At 54.4% G+C, this 27,186-nt stretch overlaps 10 protein-coding genes across 10 annotated transcripts; 3 read left to right on the top strand and 7 right to left on the bottom strand.

Moving 5' to 3' along the window:
- Positions 1–106: 106 nt before the first annotated feature.
- J7T54_000054 (diacetylchitobiose phosphorylase-like protein) lies at positions 107–2,506 on the bottom strand (the record flags this gene model as incomplete). Its single annotated transcript, XM_051507799.1, has 1 exon — positions 107–2,506. One exon carries the CDS (start codon positions 2,504–2,506, stop codon positions 107–109), a length of 2,400 nt encoding a protein of 799 aa, XP_051361004.1.
- A 3,969-nt stretch (positions 2,507–6,475) lies between these two features.
- Positions 6,476–8,266, bottom strand: J7T54_000053 (Vacuolar fusion protein-like protein; the record flags this gene model as incomplete). Its single annotated transcript, XM_051507798.1, has 1 exon — positions 6,476–8,266. The coding sequence occupies one exon, from the start codon at positions 8,264–8,266 to the stop codon at positions 6,476–6,478; it is 1,791 nt and encodes a 596-aa protein (XP_051361003.1).
- Positions 8,267–10,450: 2,184 nt separating this feature from the next.
- On the top strand, positions 10,451–16,157 carry J7T54_000052 (Protein dopey-like protein; the record flags this gene model as incomplete). The annotated part of the gene is made up of 5 exons (XM_051507797.1): positions 10,451–10,550; positions 10,605–12,128; positions 12,192–13,331; positions 13,378–14,373; positions 14,536–16,157. 5 exons carry the CDS (start codon positions 10,451–10,453, stop codon positions 16,155–16,157), a joined length of 5,382 nt encoding a protein of 1,793 aa, XP_051361002.1.
- A 119-nt stretch (positions 16,158–16,276) lies between these two features.
- J7T54_000051 (alanine racemase) lies at positions 16,277–17,414 on the bottom strand (the record flags this gene model as incomplete). The annotated part of the gene is made up of 2 exons (XM_051507796.1): positions 16,277–16,790; positions 16,849–17,414. The coding sequence occupies 2 exons, from the start codon at positions 17,412–17,414 to the stop codon at positions 16,277–16,279; spliced, it is 1,080 nt and encodes a 359-aa protein (XP_051361001.1).
- A 485-nt stretch (positions 17,415–17,899) lies between these two features.
- On the bottom strand, positions 17,900–19,966 carry J7T54_000050 (uncharacterized protein; the record flags this gene model as incomplete). The annotated part of the gene is made up of 1 exon (XM_051507795.1): positions 17,900–19,966. One exon carries the CDS (start codon positions 19,964–19,966, stop codon positions 17,900–17,902), a length of 2,067 nt encoding a protein of 688 aa, XP_051361000.1.
- Positions 19,967–21,072: 1,106 nt separating this feature from the next.
- On the bottom strand, positions 21,073–21,964 carry J7T54_000049 (uncharacterized protein; the record flags this gene model as incomplete). The annotated part of the gene is made up of 4 exons (XM_051507794.1): positions 21,073–21,279; positions 21,334–21,461; positions 21,512–21,742; positions 21,805–21,964. The coding sequence occupies 4 exons, from the start codon at positions 21,962–21,964 to the stop codon at positions 21,073–21,075; spliced, it is 726 nt and encodes a 241-aa protein (XP_051360999.1).
- A 2,529-nt stretch (positions 21,965–24,493) lies between these two features.
- Positions 24,494–25,076, bottom strand: J7T54_000048 (prefoldin subunit 2; the record flags this gene model as incomplete). Its single annotated transcript, XM_051507793.1, has 4 exons — positions 24,494–24,526; positions 24,582–24,774; positions 24,881–24,974; positions 25,025–25,076. The coding sequence occupies 4 exons, from the start codon at positions 25,074–25,076 to the stop codon at positions 24,494–24,496; spliced, it is 372 nt and encodes a 123-aa protein (XP_051360998.1).
- Positions 25,077–25,278: 202 nt separating this feature from the next.
- Positions 25,279–25,568, top strand: J7T54_000047 (uncharacterized protein; the record flags this gene model as incomplete). Its single annotated transcript, XM_051507791.1, has 2 exons — positions 25,279–25,312; positions 25,366–25,568. The coding sequence occupies 2 exons, from the start codon at positions 25,279–25,281 to the stop codon at positions 25,566–25,568; spliced, it is 237 nt and encodes a 78-aa protein (XP_051360997.1).
- A 295-nt stretch (positions 25,569–25,863) lies between these two features.
- Positions 25,864–26,278, bottom strand: J7T54_000046 (transmembrane 14C domain; the record flags this gene model as incomplete). Its single annotated transcript, XM_051507790.1, has 3 exons — positions 25,864–26,057; positions 26,108–26,228; positions 26,276–26,278. The coding sequence occupies 3 exons, from the start codon at positions 26,276–26,278 to the stop codon at positions 25,864–25,866; spliced, it is 318 nt and encodes a 105-aa protein (XP_051360996.1).
- Positions 26,279–26,542: 264 nt separating this feature from the next.
- J7T54_000045 (Dolichyl-diphosphooligosaccharide--protein glycosyltransferase subunit-like protein) lies at positions 26,543–27,185 on the top strand (the record flags this gene model as incomplete). The annotated part of the gene is made up of 4 exons (XM_051507789.1): positions 26,543–26,839; positions 26,895–26,952; positions 27,002–27,065; positions 27,119–27,185. The coding sequence occupies 4 exons, from the start codon at positions 26,543–26,545 to the stop codon at positions 27,183–27,185; spliced, it is 486 nt and encodes a 161-aa protein (XP_051360995.1).
- Between the last annotated feature and the right edge of the window lies 1 nt (position 27,186).

The following is a 27,186-nucleotide window of genomic DNA, read 5'->3' as shown; positions in this document are numbered from 1 at the left end:
GGTTTTTTTCTTTAGAAAAAAGAAGAAAAAAAGAAAAAAGGGCATGCAGCATTTGCATGCATGAGTCTAGAGTCATTGTCTGTCTAGTAGCCTCAAGCACCCATGCTTAATGCGCCCTGGGCACAGCAACCGACAGTTCGAGTGTCTCGCCCTCCTTGAACCCCGTCACCCGCGCTTCGGGCAGGACCTCCTTGCCAAGCGACACCGTGACCGTCTCGACGTCGGCCCGGCGCATATCAAAGACCAGCGTGGCGCCCCGGAACACCCTCGTCACCTTGATGCCCTCCCAGTGCGACGGCAGCTGCGGTTGGACCTTGAGCCCGTCCTTGTCGCCCTGCAGGCCGCAGAGACCCTCGATGAAGGAGCGGTACGCCCACGAGACGGTGCCCGTGTTGAACAGCTGGCTCGATCGGCCCGCTGTGCGCGGGTGCTCGTGGTACGCGCCGCGGTAGTAGTTGGGGATGAAGGTGGGCATCTGCCCGCGCTGGACATAGTCCGCATCCGAGGGCCCCGGGATCATCTGGCGCAGGAGCGCGTACGCGCGGTCCGCCTCGCCAATGCGGTACAGGCTGTGAATGTAGAAGACGGACGCGTGGTTGTAGACGGACCCGTTCTCGCCGTTTCCGGGGAACTTTTGCGTCACGCGGCCCACGTCGTCGCGCATCCCGCTGTACGGCGGCGCGAACATGGCGGCGCCGTACGGGGTGCCGAGCTGCCTCTCGACCTGGGGCAGCATCTTGGCAATCTGCTCCCTCGAGGCGGCGCCGCCCAGGATGGACCACGCCTGCGGGTTCAGCCAGATGCGGCCCTCCTTGTCGGCGGCGACGCCAAACTTGACATTGTCGTCGGTGATGCCGCGCGCGAACCACTCACCGTCCCAGAGGTGCTCGTTCGCCGACGCGTTGAAACGGTTCACGCCATTGCGAAAATACGCAGCGAGGTCTGTCTGGCCAACCTCGTCGCAAATGTCCGCCCACAGGCTGGCCGCATACGCCGTTGCTACCGTGAGCCACCCAGAGACGCCCTTGCCCTTGATGCCCGCCATGTTCATGGGATCGCACCAGTCGCCCTGCGCCAGGTAGCTCAGGCCACGCTCGTCGCACGCCGTCAGGAGCCAGTCCATTGCGCGGCAGAAGCGGTCAAAGACAGTGTACGTCTCGTTTTTGACGCCCGTCACATCCTGCTTGAGGATGCCAAAATCACCCGTCTCACCCAGATACAGCTCCAGGGCCACCGGCAGCCAGACGCAGTGATCTGTGTGGGGGATCTGGTTGATGTACTTCAGCGTCGCGCCGGCGGCCAGCAGGATGCCGTCCGGCATCGAGCCGTCCTCTTTTTGTTGCGACAGGGCCGTGATGATGGACTCCCGACACACGTCCGGGTCGATGTATGCCATGCCCATGTTGTCCTGCATGTAGTTTCTCGTCTGCGGATCCGTAGAGAGACGATTCGTCACGCCGTGGTAGTACACCTGACGGGGCAGCCAGTTGTTCACAAAGTTATCGAGGTCCTTGTCGGGCGTTTGGATCCGCAGGCAGCCCGCGCCTGCGGTCACATAGCCGTGGTAGTCCCTCGCCGCAGCCGCGAAGCTCTCCGCGCTGAGCCATGCCTTGCGCATCTTCCTGATCTCATCATCGGTCTTGGCGGGCCCGAAAATGAAACGATACTCTTGCCTCTGGCCGGCCCCCAATTTCTCGCTGTACTGGACGACGGCAGTAGGCGTCTCGTAGATGGCATCACTATTTGAAAGACGCGGAACCTCCAGGATGGACGACGGCGCGTGGAGGCCGCCCTCGCCCTCGAAGGCCGACTGCCGTGCCTCCCAAGCCACGGGGGGCTTCTCGCACAAAAAGTACGTCTTGTCCTTAAAGTCCCTCTGCTTGGGCCAGTCCTCAGGTTTCTGATAAGGCGTGACGCTGGTGCCCACGACACCCCCGAGGTCTTCCCTATAGGAGGCGCCCTGGTTCATCCACGACATGTAGCCAATGGAAAAGTGCGGATACACGCTGATGTTGCGTGAGCGACCCGAGATATTGGTGACCTTGACGGACCATAGCTCGACCGCCTCGTCCACTGTGAGCGTCAGCGTCATTTCGACGCGGATGCCGAGCTTCTCGGCCGTCCATTGGAGGTCGCTCTGGCCGTGGGAAAAGTTGAAACGATCCAGTTTCCCCCGAACAGGCTCATAGGGGGCGGAGAAGAGTTCATTGGTGTCCTCGTCCTTGATGTACACGAAACGACCAGGGTGGTGGGCGTAGTAGTTCTGCTCGGGCTGCATAAAGGTCTTGGCTTCAATGTTGGGCGCGTGGGAGTATTTGGCAGGCTCAGGCTGCATGAACTGCGCCGTTGAGTACCCCCGGCACGTCGAGTGCACCATCATCCTCTTGTTCCAGAGAAAGCCGCTGGCCACGGGGAGCGCCGTCGGGCTGTTGAGCTCGTAGCGCTGGCCATTGGGGCTTGGCCCGAGCAGCGGGTCGTTTGAGGTTGCCATGGTCCCTGTGAACATGAATGGAAGTGGTCGTCTGGTGAGTCGGGTTCGATCACACTCGGTGGTGAGCGGCGCTCGAGGCCCCGTCAAGTAGTTATACCTTGAGCCATCCATGCATTGTCGGCCCGGAGTCGCGGTCGCTTAGGCTAAATCATGAGTTGGTTCCTCCGTATGTACGTGTCCCATGATGCGGTATGAGGCCCCCATCTTTAAGTCCCACGGTGCACCCTTGGCGCAAGTCCTTTCCCAATGCTCGCCCATGGCCCCGTTCATTGAGTGGTTCGCGTCTTCGTGAGATGATGGCACGAGGGTCAGCGTTGCTCGAACTGTGGGGAGACCCATCAAACAATCTCCAACCCCCGGCGGAAGCGCCGCCGCGTTCTCCTGCTTCTCGTCTTCTCTCGGAGCCTTATACCTCCGCTCGGTAGTACTAGTCAGTAGTAGCACTGTACTCCCCTCAATGATAACATCGCGAGAGGTGAAGACACAAACGGTTCCTCAATGGTGGTTATGTAATATGCTGGCCATCCAGGCATTCCCGCCTCCTACCACCTTTCCCGGTAACATGCCGTGGACTTGTTGCTATGTAATGCTAATGTGAAGACACAAAGGCCTCCTTTCGCCTGCCAAAGAAAGATACAATCGCCTTTGGCCCTAGGCCTCTGAACCCAATCCGTCGGACAACCTCTTCCTCGTGCATAGATGGAACGCCTTGGTGGCCCATCTCTTGATCCATCTTGACTTCTGTTTTGATACTCTCAATGGAGGCCCATAAGTAGGATCCGGGGTGGCAAAGACGGGCACGGTGGCATCTTCGCTGTGCATTTTCGAGGACGAGCCTGTCGGTGTGCCATCAACGCTTCGTGGTCTCCAAAAAGAGAGCCTTCTACGGAGTCCACGATGGCCACGACCTTGTGGCTTTGGGCAAGAAGAATGGGCTTGCTGACGTTGCTTTCTAGCTGTAACCCCGGCTGTTGAACATGATCTGTCTTCCTCGGCCTCCAGGCCAGGACCCGAGGGCTGGGTGGTAGAGGATCTAACCATGGTCTCATGTATTTCACCCGGATTCGAGCCAGCCAGCCCATTTTCACCATCTCCGAAAGCCTGCTCCAGTCGGCAGTGACTCGTGAAAATGTCCTTGGTGGCGCAGTATTCTAGTTCGGCAAGGGAGTTGCATCGCTTCAGTGCAGGGCTGCGAACCACCGTGCCATCGCAGTTGAAAGAGTAACAGCCCCGTTCATGGTGTTGGGAGACTTTGATTCTGAACTTCTTTGGTGATTCTGAATCGTCCTTGGCTTCTGAGCTGCATTTCAAAATATCGGGTCCGTCAATACTACTAGCTGACGTGCCCTGAACAGCTTTGCTCCGCAGTCTCAATTTTGATCTGGTCTCGCCGCTGAGCAGAGGGGCATCCTCCGGCGGCTCAGCTGGAACTTTCAGATCTCCCTTCTCGCCTTGCTGATCTTCCACCAGCAGAGTCGGAGACGTCTTCACAAGTTGCTGATTGCTGACCTCGGGTTGCAAAGTGCTGCCAGGCAACACTGAGTCTGGCTGCGAGTCCCGGGGCGCGGCCTGTGGCTTTGGCAGCACTGAGATGGCATCCCCATCAATTTTCGAGGTGCTGACTCTCGTAACGGCATTCCTTCGTCGATGCCGTTGGTACAAGGCTTTTTCTTGGTCCTCTGCGTGTCCGGAAGCATCGTGACACATCTTCTCCATGGCTGGCCGGCCATTGTTGGTGCGATACCCATACGCCACAAAAGGAGATTCATTACGGTGGTTTTTACCGTTCGAACAGATTTCAAATGCACTGAAATCGACATCCAGCGAGCATCGGAGGTCCTCAAAGCTGTACTGAGGCCATTCACTCGTAGTGTGTTGATCCGGAAGCGTCGTGGTTCCGTCAGGCTCAATCTGCTGCTGGGGCGTCACCTTTTCATTGTCTGACTCGACCCTGTGTCGAACTTCCATGAGGAGAGAACCTTTACCTATGTCCGCCGTGCATGACGTGCCGGTCATAGATTCTTCAGGAGCATGCGTTGAGAAAATATCCAAATCAACACTTGCAGCGGCCTCCTTCGACCAAAGGGCCAATCTTTGCATCCCTTCGGCAGACATCGATTGCGGGCTTATCTCACCAAAGCGAGGCTCTGTGCACGATCAGCAGCTAAATCGCTTGCAACCTAGAGGCATTGTGACCTACCATGGACACTTGCATTAGCATGTTCAACATCGCGCATGCCTGGAGTTTCACTAGAGACTCCCAAAAGATCATCGTCTTGGTCTTCGGTACTTGTGATCATCGGTGGCCGTGAACTCCCCCTCCGCTCAGTGTTGGGAGACAGCGGCGATACCAACTCAACAAGTGCATTCTTAAAGCCTTCACCGTAACGGTAGTAGGAAGGCTCCATGTGATGTCTGCCTGGTGCCGTCGGCCCCGCGAACAAAAATTGATCATGCATCTCGACGGTAGAGGTGAAGCTGCACGTTCTTATGTTGGGGTTGTCGGGTGTACCACGGCTTCTGCTTTTTGCCCTTTGCGGCCTTCCTTGACCAGACGTTGCTGTTCGGCAGCGAAGCGGAGAAGATGCTGTCCTGTACAAGGGTCCTGGGGAGTAGTCAACCGCCGGCGAGGCCGTCGCGCTGTAACTGTCCAGTCGGAGTGAGGGGGGCGGGCCTTGTCTTTTACTGTAAGTGTAGTTTGGCCTCTCCGAATCGCAATCCTGCTGTTGATAGGAACTGAATCAGTTGTCTTGTTCATTGTGTAGACTTCTATACATGCTTACCTGGTAGCTCCGGCCCGAGTCGGAATGCTGTGAGTCGCCCACAGATGGAGCATCGATCTCAGACGGCGGACAATGCCAAACAGGCCGTCGTAAACGCGCTGGGTACACAAAAGGCGAGCGGGACCTGCATCTGTTTGTGCCAGAACGATAAGTTTGAAATGGTATGGGCGCCCTTCGCGAGTGCATATACCGGGCACTGCGAGTGGGCATCGAGTACGTCATGTGGCCTACTTGGTTCTCCGGGGACGCAGTCTTTGAGCAGAGAAAGCTGCGACCACCCAGAGCCAGAGTGTCTGATGTTGTGTCTCTATATGAGGAGGGCAGTCGGTCGCGGTCATCATAGTCGGATTTGAATCGATATTGGGCACGACTGGCCTGGAGCAGGTGGGCATCGGCCGAGTCCGACCCTGCGCGAGCTGGTTGATGATAGTCTGGCACTGATACAGGAGGTACAGTTGGCGTAATACTGAAAAGTCCAATATCGCCCGTTTCCGTTGTTGTTTTGAGCATACTCTCCAGCGATCCAGGTGACCGTAGAAAGTTGGTGGTGTCCTCAGTGACACACCGGAGCGGCGTACGCCGTGAATGTTGACGATGCAACGACAACCTGCCACAGCCTTGGCGAGAAAGTGACAACGAGTAAGAAATACGAGGAGTGGTCTGGCTCATGGCCCTCTGTCTTGCCATCTTTGAGTCCATACTGACGGACGACGGCATCGTACAAGTGACCATGAGAGGTCAGATCGATGATGGTGAACAATTAGTAACGATAGAATGTTTGCTGATCTCAGTCCTCCAGCTGTGTTGCGGCCCCAGCAGCGTTCCCTGGCAAAAGCCTTGATTAGCAGACCAGCGATGTTCTTCAAGCAAATTCGACGGGAGGTGGCAAGACAAGCTAAAAGAGTAGACAGAGACATGGAGGCAAGAAGCACGGGTGTTCGTGCAACGTCCTCTGAAGATGAATAAGAGCGAGGACATACCATGGGCTTTGCCTGCGAGGGAAGGTAGAATGGCACCGTCGAACGCCTTCCCGCTTCCTGCTCTTTCGCCGTGTCACATGATGGAATGCGTTTGATAAGGTACGGCCGGCAACATGTCACGGAAGCTGCGATTGATGACACTCGTTGAAGACCCAGGCAGTCGAGGCAAGAAACTCAGCTGGTATATTCGGCGTCCTTTCACCTGGCCAGCTATTGCAGGATCAGAAAACACCCCCTCCGATGATGAATAAACGCTCCTCCTCCTTCTTGGCCCACTGGATGATCTTGTTCGCACCTTGCGTCATCATTGCTCTCGACATGTTGGGTCCAGCTACGCAGTAGAATTCGAAGACGGGCGTGATCCAGGCCAAGGCTGTGGCATCTTGCCGCGTCGAGTGCAGGACCTTGAGGTGCGCCAACTTGGCATGCACAGACGCATGCAGTTCATGGTAAATGGTCATGAGCTTTCTCCGCTCATCCAGCTCTGCGAAGAGGGCATCCAGGGAGCCCATGCAGTATTGGACATTGGCACGCGACTTGAAGAGAAAGTGGCTGATATGGCTTCCTGGCGCTATCCCATCCACTCGGGGGCGACCCGCTCGTGCCGCAGCACGGATGATTGCAAGGCTCCCGCTCTTGGCCAGCTGTTGCGCAACATCTTTGCGCATCTGCTGAAGTTCAAAGAAGCTCTCCTTCTCCGTGCTGATGAGGACCATGGCTACTTCGCCCTGTGCCGTTGAGGATGTTTGCTCCGGGCCTGGTGCTTTCACATCTGGGCCCTCTTCATCGAGAAAACTGACGTACATGTATAGGTAGCCTCGGTTGTTGAATGCAGGCAAACACAGCGGAATCCAATTCTCACCACCTCCACCTCTTACGCCTTCCGCTTCAAACAACATGTTGAAGATGAGCTGCAGATCGCTCGGGTGGAGTGAGTGTCGTCGCGGGCGGATGACACTGACAAGCTTTCCATCTGCTACAATGAGTCCGTAGAGGAGCTTGTCAGTCCTGTTTTTCAGGAACGTGTTGTTGATCGTATGTCTCTGCGACTTTCTGAGCTTGAGACACTCCAACGAACCCAGCAAAGCGGTGGGTGAACCTTTGGTAAAGTTATCCGCTAGGGAAGACAAGAGTGACTCTGTCCCTTGTAGTGGTTTGCGCAAGTCGCTTGACGGGCGGTTGGCGAAGATGTGAGTCAATGTTGGGAGGGTCAGGGTTGACAGGATCTGCATGTAGAGAGCTTCAAGTTGAAACCGAAGCTGGGAGTCACTCTCGCCCAACTTGCTGATTGCTACGAAATAGAGAGACCCTTGCGTCAAGACGAAGAACCGGGTCTGGTCTGCCGTGAAACCCTGGAGTGGGTTCTTGGCGCCCTCGTAGAACGAGATAATGGTGTGGATGACCCCGATCGAGGAGTTGATCAGGGCAAGATCCCCATGGCGGCTCCAGATTGGCTTTCCGGCGGCCGAAATGATCATGTAATGTTTAAGCTTGGATTTCCAAATGGCGAGCCGCTCCTCGTCACCGTAGTGTTCGCTAGAATCCTCGGGAAGTGCGTCGAACTCTCGCGCAAAATCGTCAAACTTATCTGGCGCGCCCTGACTCTTCTCAAAGGGATGTACGTTGGACGATTGGGTGCGTAGCAGATTCCAAGCTGGACTCCTCTTGGGCAAGCCCCCAGCCAGGAGACTCGCAATGTCTGCAGCTGGTCGCATGGTAGGCGCGAAGCTTGTCACGCTCGCTGCGTCGTCATTGTCTGGACTCGTGCTGTCCTTGTCCCTTCTTGGCGTGGATGACCCACTGTCCACGGGATTAGACGCCGCCCCGGCGCCGGGTGTCGAAAAGGTGCCTCGCGATCCATCGGGAAACGACAATGTTTGTATCTCCAGCGGTGTAACGGCGGTGGTAGCCTGGGCTTGGAGATTCTTGGGGTCGACCGAGGCTGATGTCGACGGTCTGGGTGGCAGGGGAGGACGCTCCTCCGCTTCGGTGGCTGGTCTGTCTTGTCCCATTGTGTATCTCTAGGTTCGGTTCTCGTGACGGGTCGGGACATCTCAGCCTAGACCGGCCAAGAGAGCTTTCGGTCGATGAGGGAGTGCGCGACCGGGAATATCGCTGGATAGTGATGTGAGCCGTGGCATTTCATCGTGCCATAGCCAGCGGAGGGTTGCTTGCAAGCATGGAGGGAACGAATGTTGGGTTACGCTGTGCAGTAACGAATGGCTGGAGCTTCGATGCAGCATGAAGGCTGGCAGCTTTTGGTCACGTCGGTAGACAGCGCAGCGGAGTAAAAGGATTACCGGGTAGGTAGCTTCAAGCCATGGTGTAACTTAAGTGGGGTGGGTGTTGGTTGCCGCTTTTAGACGAGGGCGGGTTCATGTTACTGCTGAATACGCCCGAGATACTTGCACCTACTGATGAAGGAGTTGCTCGAACTTCACCGATCGATCATATCTGTATATGTAGTTTGGTGTAAACACATGGCTTGGTACAAGGCTATTGCGCCTTTCTCCCCGATTACCATTAGATGGAAAGCCACGCCCATCTCTTCCTACCCTCAAACCGAGTCAAAGACCTTGGGGGAGATGTTTGACAACACATTTTCCGCAGACAAGTTTACAACAAGGACCAAAGGCCGCTGGCTCCAGCAATGACAGCCATGGAAACCACGGAGCTGCCCGCGGAGCTGCCCATACCAGGTTCATCTGGTGTCTCGCTCTCATTGACAGCTTCAGAGGTCTGGATTCGCTTTCGGAATCGGTTTGCGCTGGGTTGCCACCTGGAGTGCCGTCAGGGCTGCTGGTGGTGGTGACCGTGACCGTCTCGTCCTCGCTCGAAACAGTGGAGGTGGCCGACTCGGGCTTGGAAATGATGCCGGTGTTCGTCGTCTTGTCACTCTAGTCCTCGATGAATTCATTTTCCCCCGTGCAATAAACATCAGGATTCAGGTCTATGCCCAGGTTGAAGATATTGAACGCTTCGTTGCGACCAAATTGACCAATACCGCCGCATGCATCCAATGGGTAGCCAGGGCAGGGGTGGTTGCAGTCTTTGGCGGCAGTCTTATAATCCTCCTGAGGCATGTGACTGCCGCACCAACATTGTTGGCCCTGTACTCCCATGATGGTGTAGTTTCCCAAGCATTGCTGTGCGCAAGACCCCACGGACACCATAGCTAGATTCACATCGGCCATCAAGGTCATATTAGCTTCATTCGTGAAGCAGCCTTGTGAGGTGATCTTGCCGTACTGTGGCGTCTCTTCCCCCACACCCTAAGGTCCGGGTCAATACTCCATGTATCCGTAGACAGGGCGTACTCGCAGAGACCAGCGAGAACATGCCACTCCATGGGGATGAATGTAAGAGGAAGGGCAATGTAAAGAGTTGACGCGATCAGAAAGATCAGCAATGAACGATTGTCTGTCGATATGGATGTATGTCCGAAGAGCTAAAAAAAAAAAAAAAAGAGCGGCTGAAGGCGACAGAGGTTGTGTCGCTCTTTTTTTAAGGCTACGAGTGCGAGGAGAACCTCATTTTCTGGATCCATCAAGTTAACGTTAAAGATCATACTAGGCCCTTGGCGTAATCATTTCTATGGACACAATTACTCGTGTTAGATCGTGCATGCATTGTGCCCTGGCGTAACGACCATCACTAGCTTTTGGTGCTAAAAGTTGAAAGTAGTGAGAAGCTGCGTAGCCTTTTGTGTCGTTCTTAATTTATGCACACTCCTACATAACCTACCTACCTATAAGTATGATTTCAAAGAAGTCTGCAGTATGAGCGTTGAATAGGTAACAAACGCCGCGTTTCTCTCTATAAAATAAAACATGCCCAGATCGTCGTTGCGCAACCGCAGCATGCCATGGGCAAGAACTACAGGGTCAGCAGATAACTGAGCTGTCTCAAGTCGAGAGCGATGTCCGAGATAATTACCTGTAGACTATAGCCGCAGCCGCGCTAACCAGATGTGTCCGGGTGGTGCCTGGAGGCGGTAGCCTACCACTGACGTACGCCCCCAGATGCACGTTCGGGGTCCGACTCCAAATGCGATACGTCGCCATTTGACGAGAACCATACCTTACCTTCCGACGTTGATGGCGTAGAGGCGCCATCAAAATATCCCCGAGCAAAGCAAAAGTCGAATTCGAACGCGCGAAGCATGATTGTCGATTTTGATCCCGAGACAAGCAACCATGGCACTTGATCCCGCTTCAGGTCGCCGGCCATTGTCCCCTGGCAGCTCTGGCCGCGACTCGCCAATACCCAGGCAGTGGAGGAATCAGCTTGCTGGAGGTTTGTACCTCTTCCGTCCAGGAAGAAATGCCCGGAGAAGCTAACGCATGGTAGCGGAAGACAAGCTGCTGAAGGACAAGACGTTCCGCAAATATGCTACCGGCGTGGACAAGGCGCTGGCCCTCTTCGAGACGGCCCTGGAAGAGTGGGCGGACTACATCTCCTTCCTGAATCGCCTGCTCAGAGCGTTGCAAGCACGACCAAGCAATGTATCGACCGTACCAGCTCGTAGTCTCGTCGCCCAGAGGCTGTCGCAATGTCTGGACCCCTCACTACCGTCCGGCGTCCACCAGAAAGCTCTCGAGGTCTACAACTATGTCTTCTCCACCATTGGCACCGAAGGGCTGTCTAGAGAACTGCCATTATATCTCACAGGACTAGCCTCTGTTTTGTCCTTTGCATCTCTGTCGGTCAGGGCTCCTTACCTGGACATTCTGGAGACGTATTTCCTCAAGGTTGACCCGAGGTCGCTTCGACCAGCAATCAAGTCAATCATTCTCGCATTGCTACCGGGGCTAGAAGACGAGACGGCAGAGGACTTTGACCGGACAGTGAAGCTCGTGGTCAGCTTCAAGAAGGCTATCCGCCCCCCGAGCAGTGAGCTCCTCACCGAGGATCATGCTTCTGGCGATGACTACTTTTGGCAGTGCTTCTTCTTAGCCTGTATCACTAGTTCGGGACGGCGACCCGGCGCATTGGCGTATCTCGTTCGGTACCTGCCTGCACAAGGCGGGGCGGCGACAAATTCAGCGAACAGCAACAACGGGTTCGCCGATCAGCCTAGCGACAGGGTAGCATCCATTGTCACCTCTCCAGAACCGGGGCTCCTGATCCGTTGCTTCGCAAGCGGTCTGTCCGACGAGCAATTACTGATTCAACGGGGGTTTCTAGACCTGCTAGTCACTCACTTGCCCCTGAGTTCAAACGTGCTTCAAGGGAAGGTGAAATCCGATGACCTGGAGCTCCTCATGAAAGCAGCCGTTGGAGTTGTCATAAGGCGCGATATGAGCCTGAATCGCCGGCTGTGGGCCTGGTTCTTGGGACCGGAGCCTGCGGGCAACGAGACGGAGCAGGCTGAGCCCACATCACCAGCCACAGACCAACAATCCATGGCGGCATCCAGAACCAGCTACTTTGAGCAGTATGGCCTTCAACCATTGACACGGGCGCTCTTGGCTATGGTGACATTGGGTGACAACAAGAACCCCGCAGAGCGAGCGCGACCCTATCGAATATGCTTGTCCTTGATGGATCGCTGGGAGATTGGCGGGTTGGTAGTGCCAGAGGTCTTTCTCCCAATTATCGAAAATGTTCGCCAATTCCAGGGTCAGGCGTCCTCGAGCGCCGAGTTTTCAGAGGTGTTGAAGAGCGCCAGCGTGTTTTTCGATGGCATTGAAAGCGGACTGATTTACAGCGAAATTGTGTCTCTACTAGCTCAAGCCCTGAGCCCAGGCAAAGCCGATGCTGAGGAACGGCAAGATAAAATTGCCATGGCAAACTTCATCCTGGCGAACTTCAACGTTCGAGAGGAGGAAATGGTCACCATCCACGCGCCTCTATCGTCTTTAGCTACGATCTGTATGTTGGAAGACTTGGACAGTTGGAGGAAGTTATCGACTACCCCGGTTCCTTGGGTTTCAGCCGTGTCCAAGAAAGCACTAGAGACTGCTATCGTCCTGCTCGAGATGGTCCCGCCACGCGCCTTTCCGGACGGGGGCACCAGTCCCAGTCGAAATGCAAATTTGGTTCACAGCACGGCAAACACCGAGCTTCTCAAGAAGATCCGAGACTTCTACGTCAATGAGCAAGGGAACATTGAGACCTCTTCCATCCCCTTCTACTCACAGCAGCTGGGCGAGCTGATTCTGCAAAAGTCATCTCTGTTCATCCGGACAGGCTCCACACTGGGAGACGCGTCCGTTCGGATGCTTGTGTTGGCACTAACAAAGATGCCTGCTTCGTACGCGCTGGACGCAAAGGAGCTACTGAGCTTCCTCCAGCTGAGCTTGAAAGCACCGGAGCGCCTGACTTTCTCCGACTTTACGGCGGTGGTTCACCTCTCTACTGAGCTACATGCGGCGCATCGCATAGCGTCGAGGGGCCTGTCTGATCTAGCTACTGTGCTGGTGAAACACGCTTGGAGGTTTCTTTCAACGGAGGAGCCCAAGTTCCACGTGGAGACTGTCCGATGTCTATGGCAGCTGCAAACGGCACTATCCGTTGCAAACCGCGACATTGAGGCCGCGCTTGCTACACTCATAGCAGAATCCCGAGACCCCATGGGCATGCATCAGTGTGTGAGCGATGCCCATACATTTAGCGTTCTGTGGTCCCTCACTCTTCAGGACAACCCTTCTGATCGGCGTGGTTCCAAGGCTGCCGCACAAGAGATTAGGTCGGGACCTCGTCTGGCCGGAATGGAGCACTTTGAAGTCATGTTGACGCGACCACTATTCTTGATCTTGGATGTGCTCTTGGATGACACTACACGTCATTACATGACGGTGAAGTCGTGGCTCAGCAACATGATTGGGATCGATAGGCTCTTCCTGATTATGGTGCAGAAGTTCTGCGAAGTCAAATTCTTATCGACCCTGCGGGACGGAATCACTCAGTCAGGAGTACCCGACAGCCGGCCTTTTGGAGAGGAAGACGACCTTGACCTATGCCTCTACTACCTGCGTACCCTGAGCAACGTGCTGCGCACTTGCGGGGACGTGGCATGGGCTGTGTTAGCTTCTAAGCATGTATCGTTCGGTCACCAAGGCCTCCACATTAGTTGTAAGTTCATTGCTACACCGTACTCGGCATGGCTGACTCGATACAGCTGGCGGAGAAGAGGGCGATATTCTGCTGCAGGACTTCGTCGTCAAAGTATGCCTCAAGTGTGTGATGGCTGATGCCGTTGCCGGAGCCAGCACTGATCTAGAGCAACGCGTCTCCCGACTGCATCGATTTGCGCTCAGTATGCTTCATCACTTCTTTCTCAGCCGGCACATGAGCGGTTCGCCAGAACAAAACCTGGAGAATCTCTTCCTCGAGAGACTCTCCAGAGCTATAGATCAAGAGGACCCCTATGTTCAAGTTCTGCTGCTGGACGTGGTGTACGACGCCCTCAAGCTTCGGGAAGCATCCGGGGGCGAAGCACCCGGGACACCGCCCTCGGAGAAGCGAACCTCCAACCTCGATCCAGGACGCACTGGTCGACCTTCCTTTGCAGCAAGCGAGACACGACATGTATTAGTTCCGCCGCCGCGGCGGCTACTACAATGCATACAATCGGCGTTGGCTGCCCCCGGTAGTCGATCAGTGCTGGATAGCTGGATTGTCTTTTTAAGCGAATGTCTTCCATTCTACGCCGACACCATCTTTCAAGTATTGATACCGCTCGTTGAGACGCTGTGCACGCAGATTGGAGAGACTTTTGATCACTTGAGGTCCACATTCAAGAATGGCGCGCAGCGAGCTGTCAGCAGCACAGGGTCTCCTGAGTCGACATTGATACACCTACTGAACGGCCTCGAACAGGTTCTGGCAAGATCCCACGATCAGCTGTTATCGGAGGAAGCGCGTGCCCAGCTGATGAAGAACCCCGACCAACAACAGTCTCTTTTCGGCAGCATGGTCTCAGGGGTTTTCCAGTCGGAAGGACATCGCTCTCGAAGCGCAACAGCCAACGATAGGTTGACCGTTCATCTCGCGTTCCAAGATGCCTGCCGTATCTGCCACAAGATCTGGTCCTGGGGCCTCGGCGATGAGGCTGCGCAACAGGATCCCGCATCTGCTGCCACCTTCAACCACACTTCGCTCCGAATGCGGAACCGTGCGCGGCGTTTATTGGAACACCTTTTGCAGGCGGAGAACCTCGAGTGCCTCGAGACAATCATTGATATATGGAAAAAAGCGCCATGTTCAAAGGCCCGATTGGAGGTTTTCAACCTACTGTCAGCATTGGAAGCTTCGCGACCGAGACATACCATCCCAGCTTTATTCAACTCCATCTACAGTCGGACCAACCCCACCGCCTTGGAGCCTTCGCGGAAGTCGACCATGACTATCTCCCTTGAAGATACCAATCTTGTGGTTTTCTTGGTGGAGTATACGCGTTCGCTGGATGACGACGCCATGGATGAAATTTGGCAGGATTGCATTGTCTTCCTCAAGGATCTCCTCAGTAATCCATTCCCTCACAGGCAGAATCTGCCGAGCTTGCTCGAGTTTGCCGCGCTTCTGGGTGAGAAGGTGGACAATACCAATTTTGGCGAGCAGAGGAAAATGCGCCGAGAGTTGGGAGATCTTTTCACCAGACTGCTCGCTGCTTTGTTCACAACGAAGCCAATCACCACCGAGTCTACGAACCTCAACAGTGGTGCAATGGAAAAGGCACTTCGAACTGAAGCTGGTCGGCGTACGCCTCTAGGTTCTGTTACTAGGTCCGAAGACGTGGTGGCCATTCTCGCCTCCATTGTACCAAACCTGCCCAAGATCTTGATTGATTCAGACCGCGTCCTGTCCGCCGCTGGTGCCATATCGGGCAATGTCATTGGCCCTACTATACGCTCCAAGAACTTTCCCGATACAGTTGGACACAGCACATTGAGCTTGCTCCACGAGCTCTCGAGGTTGCAGAACAACCAGAAAACCTGGAAAAAGGACGTCGGAGAGGCCTTCAATGATGCTCGCTTCTTCAGCATGCACCTCGATCTTGTGAAGGATGGATGGATGCCACTGCTACGTCAGTGGACCATGGCAGAAAAAGAGAAGATGCCTGAGATTGTGCAGCGCCTGACAGCACCCACTACGGCGGGCATTGTCTTTGGCGTGGGGGCTACCTCGGCTCGACTGGATGCAGACCGCAAAGCACAAGTGAACCTTCGCCGCATTGCGACGTTGATTCTTGCTTCGACCGAGGACGCCTTTGTCGTAGATCTCCCCATCATCTTTGACAAGCTTACTGAGCTACTGGGGGCTACCGCTACATCATCACCATCGTCAGCCACACGTGCTGACATATACATGGTTGTGCGAGCTCTAGTGCTCAACACGAGCCCGGTCCATCTGGCTGTGTTGTGGCCCGTGATCAATTACGAAATTCACAGTGCCATTTCCTCGATCACTGCGCCGGCGAACAGCTCGATAGCCGATATCTATACCAATGCTGCTGTCCTCCAGGCCTGCAAACTGCTGGACCTGCTGATCTGCGTAGCGCCAGACGATTTCCAGCTTCACGAGTGGCTCTTCATCACAGACACCATTGACGCTGTCTATCGCTACTCGACAGCCCAACCCGTGGCCTTGATAGACGAACTCTCAGAGGAGCTGGGCAGTGGTGCCTCTCAGTACCTTGACAAGTCCGAGGCTGCAGCACACCTCAGCGCCAGCAGCTCGCATAGGCGACCCTTGCTCGGCCCTGGGGGTATCGACGATAATGCGCTGATCGAGCGCAGGGATGATCTGGTCTCCAAAATACTCCGGCCATTCTTTGGACAACTCAGCATCTTTGCATTTGAGTCGACGTACGCCATGGGCACACTAGACAGAGAGGCCTGTGTTCAGGGGTTGTTGAAGGACTTGTTTGATGACAGAAGCATCGCGCGGGCGATGTGACCGAAGTTGAAATGTAGAATAATTAAATTGCATCGTCGCAGTCTACGAGCATCTTGGCGGACGCACATGTGCAGGTAGACTCATTCACCGATGACAGTACAAGAAAGAGGGAAGCGAATTCACTGTATTTGTCGGTGCTGCCGTACTACGCGCTCAACCACACTTTCGAAAGCGGCCCTCTCCATGGCTGCGCCAAAGCTCACACAACGAACTACACCCTTGAGCTGTACCTGAAGATCATGCAACATGCCGCTCTCCACCAACGTCACCGGCGAGTACCGCTCGGCCAGTTCGAACCACGCCTGCACTGGTGTCAACTCCTCCGGTCCTGGGTTCAGCGACGCGGCTAATCCCCGCAGATTGTAGAGCGAGATGCCAGACGCCTCCCACCGGAGCCCTGGCGAAGGCGATGGTACCGCCTGTCGTCGTGACAGGAACGGTATCGACGTGCGGTGTCTGGGAGAAAACTCTGTTCTCGAGCCGTACACTTCAGCGGGTGCACCATCCATGCAGAGCGCGGTGGCCATGAGATGATGTCCCTGGTTCCCGTCATCGTCGTTCCCAGTGAGGGCTGGCTCCGCATGATGGGCAAAGTCGCCCATTTTATAGTGATCCCAGCACACGTGCTCCAGGCTATATATATACGTTAATAACCTCGTGTCGAGGCAGGGCTTTGAACAGGCACACTTACGCGAGTACAAAGTTGATGGCAGCGTCCTCTTGTTGCCTCGTCATTGATTCATTACTCACGGTGCTTGGCGCTGTAGTTGATGCTGTCACCAGGCTCGGGGGTGTGCTGCTGATCTGCAAGCAGGCCGAGTCGAGGCTCTCGTCATATTTCAGACACACCGCTACGTCCTCGCCATGGACACCTCTGAGCAATTCCGGCGTTACCTTCCCACTGCCGGCCTGCTGAGTGTTGCATACACCTAGTTCACAGAGCACTGTCATCATTGCTTCGTTTTCCTTGCGCAAGCCCTCCGCGTCGTCCCGCGCACTGGCGATCAGACCTCGATAGCGGCTAACATCGAATTCGAGCTCCTTCTGGTGATCGGCCTTGCGCTGTCTGTGTCTGATCTGAGCCGATCGGACCTGGGCGCGTCGCGCCTGTTGCTTTGTGACTTTCTGTGTGCCACCGTCTGATGATGTTTGCGTGGGAGATGATGAGTGATGTGATGAGGGTGCTGGTGCTGGTGCTTGTGGATATGAGGAGGTGGACGTGTTACTGAATAGGCGCTGTTTGCCCTTTTTCAGCATCGATGCGAGGGAATGATGTCGAGGGCCGTCAGCCATGGTGGCCTTTTCCTTCTTCCTCGCGACTTTGACAATAGACAAGTATTCAATTGGCGCGAGAGACACAAATGTCACGATTGCGTAGGCGTGGGGACTGGATGGAAGAGAGCCCAGATTTCCATGTCGGGACGTCGCGAGAACTCAATATGGGGAAACGGCGGGAATTGAGCCTATTTATTAATGCACAACGGCGCGTCACAGGGGATTTCGCCATTCTGGATGATGACATTGAGTGTCATCTTTCGAGAATCATTCTAGTCGCCCAACCAAGTTCAGAATTGACGGCAGTCCATGGTTTGCACCATGTCACACGCGATACGGACGAGACATCCAAGCATACAGAGTACGGAAAGTCGTCATCGTTTTTGGCTTTTGTATCTACCAACGCCTCGCTAAGAAATCATACCCAATTGCAGTGGCCAATACTCTCAAGTGGCAGATTACAGTCATTAGAGGTCATCATCACCTTCGCTGTCCGTGGCCGTGTTCTCCTCCAGATCCACGCTCTCTTCGTCGTCCATGTCATCCACCTCGTCGCTGTCTTCGTCCTCCTCCTCCGCGTTCAGCCCTGGCACCGCTCTCCAATGCACGTAGTCACCCTCGAGCCACCGCTTGCTAACGGGTAGCTGGTAAGGGTCAAAGGGGAAATACGGGTCAAGTACGTGCAAGCTCTCATCGCCGTTCTCATAACCGGCATCGCGCAGCGCACCGCCCGTCGCATACGAAGTCATGAATTGCGTGAGTCGTAATCGCTTGTTTGTTTCGATAAGAGGGTAGACGTAGATGAAGTTAAGCTTGTGCGAGATCTTGGCAAATTCCTCCACAATGACCGGCGCGCACACCTTAAGAGGGTTGAATTTCCCAAAGATGTGGGACATGAAGTCGCGTCGATTTGTTGCTGGCCAGCCCAGATCGGCGCCAATGTACGATGTCGGATCTTCGGGATCGACGTAGTCAGGCGTCAACATCACCAGATCCTGCCATCGAAAGCAGAAGATATACATGGCTGCTTGCACCAGACAGTAGAAAGTCGTGAACCGCTTGAGATCTGGCCCTTTGCAGCTGGCCTCCCAGTGATCGCGGTAGTTGTTCATGTGCTCAATCAAAAGATCGAAGATGGCCTGGACGGTTTTCCGATCGACGTGCGCGCCGCGTGCCACAAAGCTAGCCAAGTATGCTATGCATGACTGCCGTAGAACTGCTGGGAAGGTCTTGTCGAACGCGATAGACATGAGCTGACCGCAGAAGCCATCCGACAGCCTGTCGTGCATCTGCGCAAAATGAAATATGAGGAATTGCGTGTGTCGTGATTTGTAGGTGGGCAGAACGAGCGTGTCGAACTCTCGTAGAATTGTCGTGAACGCGGCATAAGCCTCGTCTGATCCGGGATCGCGCTCGATAAGGGGGGTGTGGTAGGTGAATAGTGTGTCAAGCATGGCGTCCATTTTTTCGACATTGTCCTTGACGCTCTTGATGCGCGCCGCCTCCTCATCATAATCCGAGTCGTCGCTATCAACCGACTCTGTGTCGCTGTCGTCAAGATTGTCATCCTCCCACTGAGACGGATCCGCTGGCTTGTCTCGAAGGGTGTACATCACAGCGGCCGTCAGGTCATCGTCCAGATCCTCCAAATCAACCATCATTTGCGAGTCCATTTTGACTACGCGGTTGAGGATGAGATCCAGCACTTCTTCTCGCAACTCGGGCGCGTAATCCTTCACCCTCAGCAGGTTACGCACATAGGACATGTGGACCTTGAGCGAGTCATTTGGAAAGGGGAACTTGGCTCCGAGGAGATGTCCAAGAACACTGGTCGCCGCAGGGAAGATCTGTAGTAGATGCCGTAAGGTCTTGTGCAACCTGTCGCGCACGGTATCCCGGCCAATTTCTGGGAAATCAGGGACTGCCCATGCGGACGGCCGCACGGTCATGAACGCCTCGACCATCATACTTAGGACAGGTAGCAGGTAAGAGCCCTGGGCGCTGATGAGGGACGCCAGGAAGTATGTGTAGACCTTGATGAACTCATTGTCCCTTCCAAGCCAGGAGCACTTGATGATGGTCTTGACCAGCCCATTGCACTCCTTGCTCTTCAACAGCGGCATGCAGCTCGTGAGGGCTATGACGTAGTTCTTGAGTTCTTGAGGTTTGAGAGTGTCCTCCTCTTCCCCCACAACAGGCGGGAGATATCGCCTCGTGTCGTTGGCGAACAGGTCTTTGAGTGTGTCGTATGGTCCGTCGTTGCCCCGCCGGTGCTCCTCCAGCGCCTCCCTCACTTCGCGCTTGATTTCATCCATATTTCGGTTTCCTATCTCGTAGAACTGTGTTTGAGATTCGTCAAAGAACACTTTTCGCCGTTTCGTTGGGCTGCTGGGCGCGTCGCTGGGTTCGTCGATGCCAGCATCCTCAGCTGTGCGGCGGCCGAGCACTGACACGGGTTTGAGAATGGACTTGACGGGTGTCGAGTTGGGTGTAGGACGACCGAGGGTCCTCTTGGCGGGTGTGAATGGTCTCATCGGCGCGAAGAACCATGTGGCTGGGGAGGACGAGAGTCACAATCGTGTCGTTGTGTCGTCAAGACGGTCTTCGCTAGAGGCGGGCGGCTAAGGTATGACCATGGATTGGAAGATGTGTTGAGCCAGCACGCGAACTGGGCTGTCGGTCATGCTATCCGTACTGGCGAGAAAGATGCTAAGATGGCCTATATGGCAACTTTAACAGGTCTCACGAGGTACGAAAATTCACGCCAGCGTCTACAAGGACAAGTAATGGTCGTAGGTAGGGGAAAAGCGTGGTGAATGCGGAGATGCGAATAGAATGGCACTTTTTTTTCAGTTTCTGCAGTGGGAACCCGAGCAGTTCAAAGTAAGTGGGGCCTAACTAGATCTGGACGGCGCTAGTAGTGGGTGCACGTGCCCACCCTCCGCAAAGACGTCAGTTTCAGGGGTCCATGAAAGGATGACAAAATACTTGCGCATCTGCAAGCGTAAGGTGAGCGGGCCAGCTCCTGCATTATATCGTCAATCCACTGATCCACTTCGACACCACCGTGACCACCAGGCTCCAGCAGCATGATGATCATAAGCTTTCTTACCAGTATCACATTACGAGACAAGCTCAAACCATGTACTTGGTCATTCACTGCTCTATGAGAGGCAGTACTAGGGTCGGAAATCGCTACATATAAGCATCACGAGAAAAAGAAAAAAAATTAAAGCATTGATCCCTTTGCTTCCACCTAATGGTGGGGGAAATTGTACGTAGCAATAAAAGTAAAGGGTTAACCCAGGGGAATCTACTGTAATCCGCACGATACTAACCACAGACCTCTGCAGCCAAAGATCTCGGAGACAAATATTACAAGGAACACAACGAGACTCCCTCCTCTCACCTCCCTCCTCACTCCCTTCTGCCCGATGTCTCTTGCGCCCTGTTGGCTTCATCGTCAGGAGAGAGACTTCGGCTTGACCATCGCAGGGTCGAGAACTCCGCCTTCCCATCCTGGAACTCGAAGAACAGTGCTGTCGGAAGACGCCCCAGGCGGCCTCTGCTGTGAGGTCTCCGCACCAGTGCTGTCGTGAACACCCGGGGCTATCTTGTCTGCATCGCGAGATGGGCCCCTCTAGTAGCCATCACCACCAGTCCCATTGTGTCCCGGTGGCGGAGCGCCGTACATATAGTTGACATCAGCACCGCCTTCGACATTGTTAGTGCTGTCCGCCGCCGCGAAATCGCCAGCCCCATCGCCAACTTTAGTAGAGTCGAGAGGCATCCCCGTCGCCCAGCTAGAATTCTCCATCACCCGCTCTCGGTTGCCCTGTGCTTGTTGCTATCGATGTTAGTCAGACTGGACGCCGTAACAAGACAAGGGGCTTCGACCTACCTCCCTGTATTTAGACAGATACACCTTGAGGGCTTCCGAGTAATTCTCAAAGCCCAATGAGGTCATGGCGAATAAGATGTCTTCGCCGTTGACAGTTTTACGCTTCTCTTGCTGACACTTCTCCGAGGCTGGGGCGGTCAATATCTGTCCTCATGGGTGGTAGCATGGAGGGACTCACCCTCGCTGGTGATGAAGGAGATGAATTCGCTGACGCATTCCTGCATGCACTCCTTGGCCTCTTTGGCGATTTTGGCATTATCAGGCAGCGCATTCTTCATGATTCGGGCCACTGGAGCAAAGTTACGAATGTTAGCATCGAGTTCGTCGTTCTTGTCAGCCTTGGGACCGCGCAGCGACCCTTGGGACGATTGGAAGGCATTCCGTGACATGATATATCGAGTATGCACGGCTATCGAGATGGCGCATACCAAGAGCAAGTCACGAAGCAAGATTGGGGATGAGAAGACTTACCATTGGCGATGGGAAGCCATCGATCTTGTTCTTTTACACCCTCATACTCATAGGCTCCAAGGCCACCTTGTGGGTCCTGGTCGTTCATGTTGCCTTCGTCGTCGTTTGGAGACCGTGCGCCAGCCTCGACATCCTTGGGGGGAGACTGGGAGTCGGACATTGTGGCTACCTGCAGCGGCTGCTAGCAGTTTTGTATTATATTCGGAAAGACACAGCTGAGCCTCGATGAGGTATTCCCGCGGTGGGCCACGTCACAAGGGTGCGTTTTGCAGGACTGTTCGGTCAGGGCACAGAAGTACAACAGCCGTCTGTTGCTTCCAACAAGCGTGTCTGATCCTGCACGTCCGGCGAGTATCCCTACTCGCTGTAGTACTAGTTTTCGACCCGAGTTGATCCCCTGTCCCGCAGTGATCGGAGACTATTATGACGAGTTCTCTGTGGGCACCCCGACTGTGGGTGGTGAGAAGTAGTCGTGTAGGCTTCTAGAGGGAGGGGTGGGACGACCCGCAGACAGACGTCGCAGTTGCAGCTAGCTAGCAAGCAGCCAGGCTGATCAGCGTGGACGGGGTTCTCGGTCTTCCTGGCGGTTGTTTGCTCCAGCGGGGCGTGTGTTGATTCAGAAGCAGCTGACCGTGACGACGGATGATCTCAAGCCTGGGTGCATGTGGCTGAGAACGGAGACTCTATTGCGACGGCGACGTTGTGCTACACAGGGTCGCGCCGTTTCGTTCGTCAATGGCTTTTCTGCAAGATCGCGTCAGCGCAAATGCTTTCGGACCAAGGATGAGTGCCAAGTATGTAGACTCGGGCTGCGAGAAAAGAGAGTGGGCTACCTTGACCAGGGACCGTTTGGGCAGGAATCAGTGCGTGTGGTGTACAGGCACGGGATGCAAGAGGGTGTGTCTGCGTTGTTCAATCGCGGTCAGTCCTAGTGCTGCTGGGCTGTCGCATTTCGATGCGAATGTGTGGAGTGTTCATTGACGTGGGGTTCCGCGCGCACGCATCTGTCCTCGACGCGGGTAGAGGCTAAGGCAAGGATGAGGAGTCCAAATACGTACTGACCAGTCCAAGACTAATTAGGCGGGCGAGGCGGTCAATGGTGCCCAATGCTTTCCCGGATTTTGGATGAGGTATGGTGGATCGCAACGTGTGTCAATATGATGAAATACGTGCAGGGTGAGGCCTGAGGTAGGTTAGCAGCGCTTGTCCACCGGGCAATCGCATCGCCTGCCGCCTGCCTGCATATCAACAGCCTTACTGGCTGTAGACCAATTACATAATCACGACCATCGCTGTCAATATGCAATCAGGCGAGAGGACGGTTGCTCTTGCCTGTAGGTACAACAACACTTACATCCGTTGTGTTCATGTCTTCGACATTGGCACGGCAGAAGTGTGTTCGGGAAGGATCAGTGCCTTTACCGCTAGTTTGCGCCACAGTCTGGATTTTGACTTCGTAATATGAGATCCATTATCAGACAAGCGGTGTGTCCCACATCATTCTACCTCGCCGCCATGGGACATGTCTCGTGTCCCGTCTGTTTGCATGCCAGGTTCTCATAGACGATGGCTTACTGCACAAGCGATCATCTACGGATCAACTCGACCGCGGCTCGTCTGAAACGGGGGACTAGAGCTTCTAGACGGATACTGACTGATTTGATGATGCAGTATTGCTATAGCTATGCCTCCAGGCATCTGTGGAAGGTCCAGCATTGCACCGTGAATCAGATCCCGATACGTAGATGGGGCTACTTGTATCCGTACTCCCTACGTATCGGATTACCACTCAGAGCGCTGGGTTAGCGCTTCTTCACGACCGAACCAGGAGGCTGGCGCCATGGTGCATAACCCCGTGGAAGGGGTTTAAATATCGCTCTCGGCATTCCCTGATACATCCAGTCCCTGGCTCGTGCACGATGTCTGTCTAATGGCTGCCTGGTGCCCATGTGCGCGGGGTTTTTTATCAGATGCTAGGCTCCTATGCTTGCACATTTCAGCAACAGCCCCCACGGCAATTTGAAGCCGCAGTTTTTGCCCGATGGAGAGCCGGTTCTCTCTATTCAATCACAATATTACGACGTGAATGAGCGAAAACGTGGTGCTGTACTCGTTGGGCTCACCGTGCCAACTGGCGCCTATTCGTCTATGCACGTCTGTTGGCGATGACACCCTCAGCGCACGCCTTGTAAGTCCTAAATGAGAGCCTTACCCTGTTATCTGGTGAAGATTCTTCGCAAGCGCGGGGAAACCTTTCAATTGACAGAGCATAATCGTTCGAGTTGCTACAGAACAGCATGAAGGAGCTTGCCAGGTAATGGCAGACTGGCAGAATAGGGTAGTCGCTAATACCTGGTAATTAGAATAATAATAATCAGGCGGCAAAGTTTGAGGACAACGCCACGCCTCACTCTAGTACTCGTGAGAAACGCCGTACCTGTGTGGGATGACAGCGCATCATATGCATCCACCACACCAAAATCCCATCCTGCATACTTTCACATTTCACGTAATACCCTGCCCAAGCTTCCGGCTGATAGCTTCCCGTGGAAGGGCAGCAGGAGCAGTTATTGCAAGACGACACCAAGAATTCGCATTTTATGATCTTGGAGTGACCTGGTTCAGTCGAGCTTCAACAGTCTTGAGCGAGTGCAAATTTCGTTTTTTTTATATATTTTGACCCAGTCTCTTATTGACGGACTACCTGAACATTGTTCTTCTTCTATTAATGTGTTAGCATGTTCAGAAAGTGCTGGCACACTTGGGTATTCACTGACCTTCCACTTGTCAAGCTCATCCTGCTTCGTCTTGTACTGCTTCAACATGTCGTCCAAGACCTTCTTTAGACCCTCCTGGTTCGTCTTCAGGGCAGGGACAACTTGCTCGACTGTCCTCTCCACGAGTACACCGTTGATCAAGCGGTAGCACTTGCGGCTGCCATCAAGTGGCTCCAAGGTCTCGAGTACCAGTCTACAGAGGATCAGTAAGCGGGACCGTAGCAAGAATTGAGCGAGGGGAGGCAAAGATATCGACAGAAAGAAATGAGGTCATTTGATTCCGGTGGGTGTATACTGACTTGTGCTCTTCTCCTTCCTGCTCGATATCACCGATCTTCTGTGCTATTTGTTGCAGAGTGTTCTTGTAATTTGAGTACGTTGCTTGGAGATCAACTTTGTCAAGTGAGCATGAGTGAGCTGGCTGGTAAGAGGAAGAGACTGACCTTTCGGTTGTTGCGCCTGCGCAGAGCCTTGTTGCGCAGTTGATTCCGACATTGCGCAAACTGTGAATGCCTTGGGATTGCTCAGTGTGGTTGAAGTCGTGCTGTCGTTGTCAGGCAGACGCCGTTGTGTCGGACTGGCGAAAGTGGGATGAGCCTAAGGTAACCAAGAAATCCAGTGGCTCAAGCGCCACTAAATCGCAACGCCAAACCCGCCCATCCCCAATGGAACTTTCACCATCATCGTCACAACCAACATGCATCCACATTTGCATACGAAGAACGCCCTCGGTATGGAGCTGCCCATATGATACTAATTACAGCCTGCTCACAAATCTACGTAGCTTGCGAGGACGTCATCGCCGCGCTCGAAGAGTGTCACGCGAAGGGGTTCATGCACAAGGCATCAGGCGGATGTAACGACATGAAGGACCAGGTCGACAAGTGCCTCCGCGTGGAGAGATACAAGATGCAAGCCGAGAACAGAGAGGCGGCACGGGCGAAGAGGGACAGGATCAAGGCTCAGCAGAAAGAGCTTGGGCTATAGACGCCGATTGCCGCCAACCACGGCCACATGCGATCGATTATCGAGCCCGAATCGTTTCTACGACGCGCAAATACACAAACCATCTCTGTTGAGAATTGTAAACTACAGATGGTGCGAAGCGCTAGCTGCTAGGGCTCAGCTTTTTGCACCCGCCTGTTTCATCACGGGAGAGGCCGAACGACATGATTCTTACGATAGGCACGAAACTCCCACTGTACTGGTTTAAATATTGCATACTTGTTTCATTACAACGTATAGACAATCTGCATGTTTTTTCAGCCTTAGGGCAGATAATTTACAGGTTCTTGCGAACGCCGTTGCCAAAGGTCCACGCGCCGAACAGCGACAGCACGCTCAGAGCCATGGGGACTGGCTTCCTCAGACGGATCGCCCTTGGGATTGAAGCTCCTCCAAGTACAACCGAAGCAAGGAGTGACAGCTCAGCACCATATGGTTGACGGTTTTGCATGCGATATCCTCCTAGACCATCTGGTTTGTCAGCACTAGCGGGTGGCTCGGAGGTTGGGGAACAATCGTACAAAGAGCGCCAACGCCGCAGCCGGCTATAATCGAGGGCAGGGACCTGGTCTTCGCATAACCCATGATTCCACCGCTCGCGACGAGCGCGGCGAGGATGTAGGAGATATTCTCAAGTCCAGACTGGAAAGGTCTTAGCTGGCGCGCTTGCGGTCGGGCGAACCACTTACCATATTGGCTTTATTAACCGACGGGGGAGAGACTCTGATATGTGCGGAAGCAGCTGTCAGGTAACGATACTGGACAAGAGCAGATATAACATGTTTATAGATAGCCTCGGACATCCTGACGACATAGAAGTGAACCCTCAATTATGGGCCCACTTGACAAATATGGTCCAATCATAGCCCTGCACTCTTGTAGCTGTCGTGTCAATTGAAACCTCGAAAGCTCCAGCTTCCCATCATCACTGCCATTGATCAACATCATCGCGAACCATGGCTGGCAAGAAGAACGCCAGATCTGAGCCCGTTGCGGCACCCACGATGACTGCCGCATCGACAACTTCCGCGAAAGCACCCTCGACACCGACCAAGAACCCGATCCCCGTCCCCACGCCTGCCCAGCCAAAAGCTGTCGCCGCGCAAGGTGGCTGGGCCCAAGTCTTCCAGAACTTGTACGATTACTATCTCGCCGAGACGCCGCAGCGAACCAAGCTCCTCGATGTGTTTCTGCTCTTCCTCACGCTCGCGGGCGCTTTGCAGTTCCTGTACTGCATCCTAGCCGGAAACTACGTATGTCTGGAGAATCGAGAACCTCTGCGACGGTGGGCTAACTATAGCTCAAAAGCCTTTCAACGCTTTCCTGTCAGGATTCTGTGGGACGGTCGGGCAGTTTGTCCTGACGAGTGAGTGCCAATGGAGCTGCGCTGAGCGCACGGAGTTTAACATGGGCAGTTTCACTACGGATCCAGACGACCGAAGCAAACAAGGCCGACTTCCCCAAGGTATCGCCCGAAAGGTACAGTTTCATTGACGTCCAAGCGTGGAGATGCTGGATGCTGACCAGAGCAGGGCATTTGCCGATTACGTGGTCTGCAGTCTCATTCTGCACTTTTTCTGCGTCAACTTCATCAACTAGA

Source organism: Emericellopsis cladophorae (genome assembly GCF_022114955.1).
Source record: "Emericellopsis cladophorae strain MUM 19.33 chromosome Unknown NODE_36_length_232396_cov_119_016030, whole genome shotgun sequence".
NCBI lineage: Eukaryota > Fungi > Ascomycota > Sordariomycetes > Hypocreales > Bionectriaceae > Emericellopsis > Emericellopsis cladophorae.
The sequence above is the reverse complement of the archived record's forward strand: the minus strand, read 5'-3'. Positions and strand labels throughout refer to the sequence as shown.